The sequence below is a fragment of the Protobothrops mucrosquamatus genome, unplaced genomic scaffold (genome assembly GCF_001527695.2).
Source record: "Protobothrops mucrosquamatus isolate PMUCROS unplaced genomic scaffold, P.Mucros_1.0 scaffold7705, whole genome shotgun sequence".
Taxonomy (NCBI): domain Eukaryota; kingdom Metazoa; phylum Chordata; class Lepidosauria; order Squamata; family Viperidae; genus Protobothrops; species Protobothrops mucrosquamatus.
Window position 1 is genome coordinate 1 of NW_015393504.1, and position 11270 is coordinate 11270.

The window sequence follows — 11270 nt, forward strand, 5'->3', positions numbered from 1 at the left end:
CCCTTGAAATCCAGGTCTCTGTGCAGCCCCATGAAATGCCTTAGAAGCAGCCTGATTCTGCAATTCAGCAGGCAACCATCATCTAGCCTTAGTCCCTGAGATGATCTGGACTGAATCAGAAACTTTTTACATACTAAACATGTGCTCCTCATTTGATGGCTCCTCATGCTGCCCCCAAATCCAAGCATTGTGTTCATATATGGCGGGTAAGAAGAGACCAAGATGATACTCAAGACCACGAAACCTTGGTTAGAGTGTAAGGTGGGAACAACTATCTGTCCTCTTTTGGTGAATTGCCGTGAAAGAAAATTTCTAGTGGATTTTCCCAGAGTATCTTTGAATGTGTATCTTACTTCCACCCCAGGACCCCTTACTAAGTGTGCTTGATCCACGAGATGAATTGGAGAAGGAAGATGGGAAGGTGGAAGCTGAAGCAGTATATGAGACCAATTGCCACTGGGAAGGATGCACCAAAGAGTTTGACACTCAGGAACAGCTGGTGCATGTGAGTTGACACAGTAACAAGTTTAAGTAAACTGGAAAAGCCCCTGTCCCGATATTCTACTCAAAATACATCTCAGAAAGAGGCCTGTTTTACCATTACATAGTTTTCTGGCAAGAAGCAGGATGGGCACAGTGGTACCTTGGTACTTAACTACTTTGAAACTCATCAAACTTAGTACTCAATGCCTTTTGATGCGAAAATTTTGCCCCGGTGCTCATTGTTTGGTACTCAATGCACAAGCTAGAACTTGTTGTTGTTGGCTGCCTTATGATTCACTGCATTATTCCTCATGGGAAAAAATTGTTTGGTACTCATCATTTTGGATACTCCTTGCACCTCCTGGAACCAATTAACAATGAGGTACCATTGTATTAACAATCAGTAATAATAGGGAATTCTGTTGGCAGTCCTGGCCTTCATATGGTTGTGACTACTGTAACATTTGTTTGCCTAAGAAAGTGACACCAAAGTGGGTCTCCTGGATCTGCAGCATAGGGCTAAATGGTTTTAGCTGGGGAATTATGATGAAGGCATTAAGGATATTCACAAAATTATAGTACGCTTAGTACACCAATTTATGTTTACAGTGTGAGTTGGCCTTGTGTTAGGTTCTTCATCTCTGAATAGAGGTTAAGTTCATTTAAGTTAAGAGATAGTTAGAGATCGTAAAGATCTTTCATCTGATATGTGTGAAAAACTGTCACTTCTTTCTAGCTGCTAAGAATGCTATTTTTGTTAATACATAAAATCATATACATTGTCACATCTGCGCTCTTTATTTCCATTAAGACTTGCATGCAATCATGCCATTTTTCCCTCACAACAGTCCTACAAAATAGGCTAGATTAAGAAATATTTTACTTTCCCAAGGAGCTTCGTGGCTGAGCAGACCGACATTATGAGCCAGAAAGATGTCATGTCTAATATAATTTAAAAGCCAGACTTTTATCATTTCTTTTTATTAATTACCTTTCCTATAGTTCTGTAAGCAACATACCACAATGCAGCCAACAAGCCAAAAAGACAAAACAAAGAAATATTGTAAAATATCAAAACAAACATCCAGTACATTAACCCAGGAAGGGTGAATATATTACAGTAAAAGGAGTCGACCATAAGAATCATAGTGATATGTGTAACAAACGCTACTGAAATATTGTAGTATATGTGTGTCAAGCATTTTTTTCAACAATTTAATTTAATCTCCCCAATTTGCAGTCCTATCTACAGCGGATGGAATCCGAAACAACTTTTCCTGTTTCTCCTGAGGTCGGGTGAATTCTGAAGTAGTTGCTGCCTTTTAATTCTGTTCTCTGGGCTTCTTTTTCTCTCTGACATTGCAGCATATTAACAACGAGCATATCCACGGAGAGAAGAAGGAATTTGTGTGCCACTGGCATGACTGCTCACGGGAACAACGACCCTTCAAAGCTCAGTACATGCTGGTCGTCCACATGAGGCGCCATACAGGAGAAAAGCCTCATAAGTGCACAGTAAGTAGGGCACAAACAGCTGGCATTTGAGCTACCTAAAAAGAGAGTCAGCGTTGTCTAGAGCAGTGATGGCGAACCTTTTAGAGACCGAGTGCCCAAAAACTGGCCCCGCCCCCGCTCCACCCCCTGCCGCACCCCCGCTCTGCCCCCCCATCCCCCACCTCGCCTGCCTACAGGACCACTCACCGCCTCCAGGGCCCGCCGAAGATCGCCCAGGCACCCCAGCAGCACTACGGCGGCCACACCCTCTGCCCGCACCCTGCAGCATCAACTGCATGATGGGGTGTGAGGACAAAGTCTTGTCTATGCTGCCTGGCTGCCATATCCTTGGCTGCACTGCTCCGTGTGGGCCACGCTCGGGGGTGACTCTCCTTCAGGGGGGCTGCTGGAGAGGAGGGGGTCATGGGGGGAGGCAAGGCTGGGGCAACAGCACATGTGCCCACAGAGAGGGCTCCGAGTGTCACCTCTGGCACCCGTGCCATAGATTTGCCACCACTGGTCTAGAGCCATGGGCATTGCAACAAGGGCAAGGGAGGCAGGCAGCCAATGTGCCTCATGCTGTCATGACACAAATGCCACAATCTTTTGTATTTGCATCAGGCATCAGGATAGGAATAGTAATAGTAATAAAGTTGGAAGGGACCTTGGAAGTCTTCTAGTCCAACCCCTTGCTCAGGCAGGAAACCCTATACCATTTCAGACAAATGGCTGTCCAGTCTCTTCTTAAAAACTTTCAGTGTTGGAGCATTCACCGCTTCTGGAGACAAGTCGTTCTACTGGTTAATTGTTCTAACTGTCAGGAAGTTTCTCCTTAGTTCTAGGTTGCTTCTCTCCTTGCTTAGTTTCCACCCTTTGCTTCTTGTCCTGCCCTCAGGCGCTTTGGAGAATAGCTTGACTCCCTCTTCTTTGGGGCAGCCCTTGAGATATTGGAACACTGCTATCATGTCTCCCCTCGTCCTTCTCTTCATTTGACATACCCAATTCCAGCAATCGTTCCTTATATATTTTAGCCTCCAATGCCCTGATCATCTTTAATGTTCTTCTCTGCACTCTTTCTAGATTCTTAATATCTTTTACATCGTGGTGACCAAAACTGGATGCAGTATTCCAAATGTGGCCTTACCAAGGCATTGTAAAGTGGTATTAACACTTCATGTGATCTTGATTCTGTCCCTCTGTCAATGCAGCCTAGCACTGTGTTGGCTTTTTTGGCAGCTGCAGCACACTGCTGGCTCATATTTAAGTGATTGTCCACTAGGACTCCAAGATCCCTCTCACAGTTGCTACTATTGAGCAAGGTACCCCCTATACTATACCTGTGCATTTGGTTTTTCTGGCCTAAATGTAGAACCTTACTTTTTTCACCATTGAATTTCATTTTGTTAGATATGGTCAAGTCTCTCAAGATCCATCTGTATCTTAAGCAATGGTCAAGTCTCTCAAGATCCATCTGTATCTTAAGCATATCTTCTGGAATGTTGGCTATTCCTGCCAGCTTAGTGTCATCTGCAGATCTGATGAGTTCCCCTCTATCCCTTCATCCAAATAATTGATGAAGATGTTGAAGAGCACTGGGCCCAGAACAGAGCCCTGGGGCACCCCACTACACACTTCCCTCCATGTAGATGCAGTTCCATTGAGGACCACACACTGAGTACAGCTGGTCACTCAGCTACAAATCCATCTGGTGGTGATGCTGTCTAACCCACATTTTTCTATCAAGTAGTAGGTTGTGGTCTACTTTATCAAATGCCTTACTGAAGTCCAAGTAAGTCCACAAAATTAGTGGATCAGAGGAATCCACTAATTTTGTCACTTGGTTAAAGAATGCAATAAGATTTGTCTGACATGATCTGTTTTTGACAAACCCATGTTGGCTTTTAGTAATGACTTTGTTTGCCTCTAGGTGTTCGCTGATTCGTTGCTTGATTATCTTTTCCAAGATCTTCCCAGATATTGCGGTCAGGCTGATAGGTCTGTAGTTTCCTGGATCCATTTTTTTTCCTTTTTTGAAGATTGGAACTACATCAGCTCTTTTTTCTAGTCCTCTGGTAGTTCCCTAGTGCTCCAGGATCTTTGAAAAATATAGTTCAGTGGTTCTGAGATCACATCTGCCAGTTCCTTGAGAACCTTGGGGTGTAATCCATCTGGTCCTGGTGATTTGAAGTCATCTAGGGTGGACAGGTGCTCACTTACCATTTTCTTGCCTATCTTAACTTGTGTTTCTAATCTGATTTTTACAATACTGTTTTTGATAGGTTCTTTGTGGCAACCCCTGAGATATTGGAACACTGCTATCATGTCACCCCTAGTCCTTCTTTTCTCTAGACTAGCCATACCCAATTGCATTAGATTAGATTAGAGCATTTCTGCATTCTATTGTTTCTCCACCACAATCCCTCAATTCATGAACCTCTTTATTTTTTGCCAGCCTCAGAATACTAACATGAGCCATGGTGGCACAGTGGTTAGACTGCAGTACTGCAGGCTACTTCTGCTGACTGCTGATTGCCAACAGTTTGGCAGTTCGAGTCTCACTGGCTCAAGGTTGACTCAGCCTTCCATCCTTCCGAGGTTGGTAAAATGAGGACCCAGATTGTTGGGGGGCAATACGCTGATACTGTAAACCGCTTAGAGAGGGCTGTAAAGCACTGTGAAGTGATATATAAGTCTAAGTCCTATGAGCCAAACAGTGCTTCCATCATCCAACCAAAGCAGAGTCCTACAATGATAAGTCAATCAGTGCCACAATCGCTAATCTATTGCAATTCCTGAAGAAACAAAAATCCCCTGGAAAAAAAATAAAATTCAAACCCCAAGCCCACTGCTCTCCAGTGTTTTCAGTGCATGAAATATATATTTGGCTCTTTTGCAAAAACAAAACAAAACACAAACACCATCAAGACATGATTCTTCCTGAGGAAGAGTTCTTCTTGAAAGTTGCGGTGTTAACATAACACCGTAATTTTGCAGCCAGGTGCTTTTTCCACCCACTGGAACTCTAACTGGAGGTGGCATTGTAGAACCTTTACCTGTAGGATGTGTGCAGGATTATAATTGACTTCACTGATAAAGTTGACCGTGAACTCTACCAGGACAGTCAGAATCGGGAGGCAGATTAAGACAAGAATTTCAGCACAGGAGGAAATATTTTAACCCGACTAAACCACAAAGTGGGATTTGAGGGAAATTCTTCTGGCTTTTTTTTACAGTTTGAAGGCTGCAATAAGGCCTACTCACGGCTGGAGAACCTCAAGACCCATTTGCGCTCCCATACTGGTGAGAAGCCTTATGTCTGCGAGCACGAAGGCTGCAATAAAGCTTTCTCTAATGCTTCTGACAGGGCCAAGCATCAGAACCGGACACATTCCAACGAGGTATGGACAACTGCTTGAGGTAAGCCTCGACTTTAGGGCTTGATGTAGGTGGGCTGCAAAAAAAGAAGGCTCACACCTTGGTATTGGGTGTATATTACCTTGCCATACCCAAAAAAAAAAAAAAGATGAAGAAGTATTCTGTGCCCTGAAGATATCTGTACCCTAATGGCCTGTCTGTCTTCTGGCAGAAACCCTATGTCTGTAAGATCCCCGGCTGTACCAAACGTTACACCGATCCCAGCTCCCTGCGGAAGCATGTCAAGACCGTGCATGGGCCAGATGCTCATGTCACCAAGAAGCACCGTGGAGACACTGTAGCCACCAGTCGGACTCTGCCTCTCCATGGTGACATGAAGCAAGAGAAAGATAGTGAGGTCAGGAAGGAAGAGGGAAAACTCATGGTACCTGATTCTAATTTGGTGAGCAGCATGGGGCGGAAACGGAGAGAAGGGTGGGAGAAGAGGACATTGGACCGCAAGGGGTGTTTGTTGGGCAGATACCGAGATCAGGTTTAGGGACAGATTTTCTTGAATTCAGGGAACACACTAAAGGACAATTCCCACGTCACTGACTCTCTTAGTATGTATCTTGCAGCAAAAGCAAAGATGTGTGAAATGTTCTTTAGTAAACATCTGCACATATGGAAAGCAGATCTGGAGACAAGAAAGGGAAATCAAAGTGTTTTGTTTTCCACTTCTGAACTGTGTATGCGCAGAAATTGGTACTGTATGTTTGCGTCATCCCAAGAATCTTTTTTGATTTGCATTAAATAAAAACGCAGGTTAGTCTTCGTCGTTATAAAGGGGGAAGGGGTTTAAAAGCAAACCGTATGCCACTTCAACAGTAGGAGAAATTTAAATCAGATTTTTTTTTTAAATCGGGGTGTAACAATTGAGACTTGTTGCAATGTGGCCATCACCTACAGTTAATGGAAGCAGAAATTCATGGTGCAAAACATTCACATGCACGCCCAAAAGTTGCACAGTTCACCAATTTTAATTTTTCTATCTGCAGAATTCAAAATCATTTTGCTATGGAATTTTTAGCTACATTTGTGGCAGTTTTAGTGCAAATATAAATCCCTGGGCCTAAGTGTGTCCATGTGGCCCTTGTCATACGTGCACTTATCTTCAAAGAGAGGAGAGAAAAAAATTGGTTTTAAACTGCAGAATAAGATCATTTTAAAGCTTAGCTTCAAGATCAAACAATAAGCAATGCTGAAACCGGTAGCCGTCTTATGTATTCAGTAGCAGCTGTCCATCAAGGCTGACAGTGAGCCTCCTTCTTCACAACACTTTGGCTTACTGCCCAAGGCACGCCTTAAGAAGGAATGTGAAATAGTTAGCACAGAAAGCAAACTTGAGCTGAAACCGTCACATCAATACGATGCTTCTGTATTTCTACCTCCACCCAGAAGCCGCAGCCCAGCCCTGGGGGTCAATCGTCCTGCAGCAGCGAACACTCCCCCTTGGGCAGCGCTAATAATAATGACAGCGGTGTGGAGATGAACGCGAATGCAGGGGGAAGCTTAGAGGACTTGTCAGCATTGGAGGAACCGTCTGAGCCCATGGGAACCTCTGGGCTCTCAGCACTGCACAAGTTGGAGAACCTGCGCATCGACAAACTCAAGCAGCTGCGCAAGCCCCTCTCGATGAAGGGGGTCAAGCTTCCTTCCATCCCCGGGGCAGGTAAGCAGGGACAGCTTCTACAGCCCTATTTTCAGCCACGGGAAGGCAATGAAATGAACTTGCATCATCACCAACATGGCTATTCGAGAAGGCCGCTGGGGGAGCTGGAATTGCTTTTTTGAGGCGTTTTTAGGAGGGAAGCAAAAACTCTCTTCCAACCGCTGTCTTGAAGCACAGTCTTCTTCCTTTCATGGCGCTCCAACTATCATCCCTACATTTGCTGCCTCCTTCTCCCCCCTCCTTTTTGTTAGTAGAAATCACTTGGAATGAGTAAACCAGTGATGGTGAACCTTTTAGAGACCGAGTGCCCAAACTGCAACCCAAAACCCACTTATGCATCGTCGGGTGCCGGGTGGGTGTGGCCCATTGGCTGGGCGTGGCTGCGGTGGTAACGGCAGACTGGGTGGGACTAAAAAGTTCAATCAATCAATTCCAACTTTGCAAGATCTTTTTTTTCCCCGCGAGAAATTGATTGATTGAACCTTTTTTGTTTTTTGCACATGATGGTGGAGGCCTAAAGTGAAAAGGTTTTATAAAACCCAGCTGAAGGCCTAAGACTGGGGCGACGGCGGGCGTGCCCACAGAGATGGCTCTGAGTGCCGCCTCTGGCACCCCTGCCATAGGTTCGCCACCACTGGAGTAAACCTTACAGGAGAGGCTGAATCTGTTAATTTGCGTTGATTTATTTCATTGCCTCCCAACCAGAGAAGAGATGCTTTGTGTGGTCCAATCCCCTAAAACAGTTGAGCAGGTGTTCAGAGCCAAGAACTGATGCTGAGCAGGCTTTGGATGAGTTTGAAGCTGGCGAAGTCTTAACGCAGTGGGGAGGAGAGAGAGAGGGAGGTTATCCAGTCGGCTTATTGATACAGCTTTTATTTTAAAAACCGCAAAATACAGTAGGTGCTCTGCATTCTCTGTCCTTTTAATGGTCTGCTTTGGCTTCTTGCAGGTCCAGGAAGAGAGATGCCTGGCATGTGTGGGGGCCCCTCTGCAGCGGCTTCTCACCGGCGTGTTATGGAGCTCTCATCCAGTGACCTGCCTTCCCTAACTGTGGCAGGAGACCGTCGAGGTAGCACTACCAGCACTGTCAGTTCGGCCTACACTGTCAGTCGTCGCTCTTCTATGGTATCACCCTATCTGCCAGCTGGGAGTGCCCCCAATGGATTAGGCCTCCCGGACATGTACGACCCCATATCCCCTGATGCCTCAAGACGCTCTAGTGAGGCCAGTCATTGCGGAGGACTTCCCGGGCTGGGCAACCTCACCCCAGCCCAACAGTACCGCCTCAAGGCCAAATATGCTGCAGCAACTGGTGGGCCACCTCCTACTCCTCTCCCCCATATGGACAGAGCTGCTCAGTCCAATCTCGTAGGGGATTATTCTAGCTCATGCTTGCCTCCTTTTGTGCACGAGCACAGCACGAATGATTACCACGGTTACGGCAGCACTGGCATTCTCCATCCCCACCTGAGTCACAGCGGCCGGCGAGCCAGCGATCCCATGCAGACAGTGGCGGAGGCCCATCCTGTCCCACGAGTGCAAAGGTTTAAAAGCCTCAGCAACATGGGCCCAGCAAGTGGAGGTAGAGCCGGTGGACAAGTGACGGGGAGCACTGAGGCCAACCTTCCCCACCATCTCTTCTCCCCACGGCCACCAAGCATCAGCGAGAATGTTTTTTTGGAAGCTGCCGCTATGGAGAGCACCATCCCGACTGGTGAGCCGGAAGTGCTGGAGATGGAACCTTATCTCACCTACCAGGAGCGGAACTATCCATACCAAGCGACGACCATGGAGCTGCAGAGCAATCTAGCTCATCGAGGCACCTTGAAGCTGGTGGGTGACTTGCAGATAAGCCCAGTGAACCACGAGCAGCTGGAAGGTAGTTTTGATCAGTCGGATTACATCCAGTCTCAGTGCCAGATGAATGTTGCTTTCCACACTGCACGGCAGTGGGACAGCAATAGCTCAGGGGTAAATCCTGCATCACTCCCTGGCATGGGGCAGTGCCACTCCGCCCAGTATCCAATCCCTGATGCTAAGCCTATGGGAGCAGAGCCTGCCAATCATGGCCAACAGGCGACATTCCAGTTTGGTCAGGCACATATTAAAGCCGAGCAACAGTTCCAACCAGCCACTGCTGCTCTTGCCTCCTGCCAAACCATGAAGCAGGTGTTATACAACCAGGCTCAACCAGTCTGTGGAGATGGTGGATACCAGCCCGAAAGCCAGCCGGGCTCTTGCTATGGCATGGGGCAGCCCCCAAGCAGGAGATCCCAGACCCCGATGTTGCAAGTCAAGGAGATGATGGTACGGAGTTATGTGCAATCACAGCAAGCACTGATGTGGGGGGAGCAGCCGGTCAGCAATATAATGGATGGCACAGAGAATGGGCCCAGCCAACAACACCAGCCTTACCCTGATGTAAAGTATCCAAGCTATCCTGCCAGGCCATCACAAGCTATGGAAAACAAAGCACTTTCAAGCCCCAACAGCCAGTGTTACAATCCAAGGATGGTCCCTCATCCACCTGGTGGACCAAAGCCACCGAATCGACAAAGCAATTTGAGCTATCAAGCTAGCCCTTCTTATGAAACCCCCAGTGATGGTGGCCCCCACCATATGATGCGCTTACCCCCTCTCCATGGTCCTGAAGAAACAGGTTTTTCCATCCCAATGCACGTGCCGCTGAGCAAAGCTTCTGGGCACAAGTTGATGAATACCCATCAAAGGCACCATCAGCCCCCTAGCTGTGTGGCTGAGGATCCAGGTGGACCTTATGCTCCTGGGCTGGATGCCCCTAAATCTGACTCTTTCTCTTATCTGCCAGAGGAGCAGGTGTCTAATAGTTTGGACACTCTGGACTTAGAAAACACCCATTTGGACTTTACAGCTATCCTTGATGATGCAGAGGCCCTTAGTCCTACCCCACCTGGTGGCCCAACCAACATGGCGGTGGGGGATATGAATTCCATGCTGAACTCATTGGCAGGGGAGAACCAGTTCCTTAATACCCTTTCCTAGTATGTTTAGACAAGGTCTGATGACAAAGACTGCTATTTATCAGAATCAGGCTGATACAAGAGACATGCATGCCTCTTATTGGGCTGAACTCATTGGGGAGAGAATTGATTCTAACTAGTAACCTTCAGGTTCCTTGGTACAAAATAGCATTTGCTTTTTATCCTTATACACCCTAGACAAGCTGATCTGCTGATGGGATGGGCTGAAGGATGGGCATCTATGGGAAGGGAGGTGCGTTAATTCCAGTCCCTTAGTGAGAAAAGCAGAGCTCAGGACTACCTAGATTTTATCTATGGTCATTCATTTCTTCTTCCCACTAAATCCCCTTTCTGAAAGGAAAGCAGTATTTTTGATAAGCTTCCCAAGTGCCTCTTTTCAAGTCTTATTAACAAACTAGAATGTTACAAAGCATTTCTTGCACAGTGCCTCGGAGTTTGTTGATAGGGTACCTTAAGTCTGTTGCATATATTTATAATAGATATATTTATAAAAGTAAGCTTAGATACATGCAGTACTGCAAACATGTGTGGAATTGTCACCTGTTCATACATCTTTCCTGTAAAATACACAGAGGAGGAAAGACATCTGGAGGAGCAGTATATTAAAACTGCCTCTGTTGCCACATGGAGTCTTTTAAACTTGGTTTTTAGAATCCTTCCAGATGCTGGAATATACATTGCACACACACACACCCTTAGCTGGTTTGGGCTAATGAGTCCAGCAACATCTGGAGGACGAGAATTGTCCCGTCCTTGGAAGTTGCTGAGTCTCAGATTATATCCAATACATAATATGCCACATTCAGGTCCATTCCCTCATTTCAGCTCCCAATTTGCAAAGCTAGCAAAAGTTAACTTGGCATTTCTAAGTACCACCAATTTATCTTTTGCCATAAGCTCCCACCCTGTAATTATTACCATTATAAAACCCGCCATATAATAAAAGCACAATGCTAGGAAGGTGCTGGTATTCTGTTGTCCTGCCAGAACTCTTGCCTTAAATTATTTTTGCCTGCCTAACAATTTGACACGTGCCTCTCCCCTTCCTGTTATGGCACCTGGCCACACCGCAACAAAGGTCCCCTCTGCACTATGTTGTAAATTAAAGGGCCCTTCCCCAGCCCTAGTCATGCGTATGACTTGCTCGGTTGGAATGTGGTTGAGGATGTATGGAAAATTTATGCTCA

General features: G+C 46.2%; 1 protein-coding gene across 1 annotated transcript; it reads left to right on the forward strand.

Annotated features, from left to right (window-relative positions):
- Window positions 1–364: 364 nt before the first annotated feature.
- Window positions 365–10084, forward strand: LOC107300626 (zinc finger protein GLI1-like; the record flags this gene model as incomplete). The annotated part of the gene is made up of 6 exons (XM_015829935.1): window positions 365–505; window positions 1849–1998; window positions 5211–5375; window positions 5564–5794; window positions 6790–7063; window positions 8013–10084. Coding segments are annotated over 6 exons (3033 nt in total), but the record flags the coding sequence as incomplete, so codon positions are not given.
- Window positions 10085–11270: the final 1186 nt, after the last annotated feature.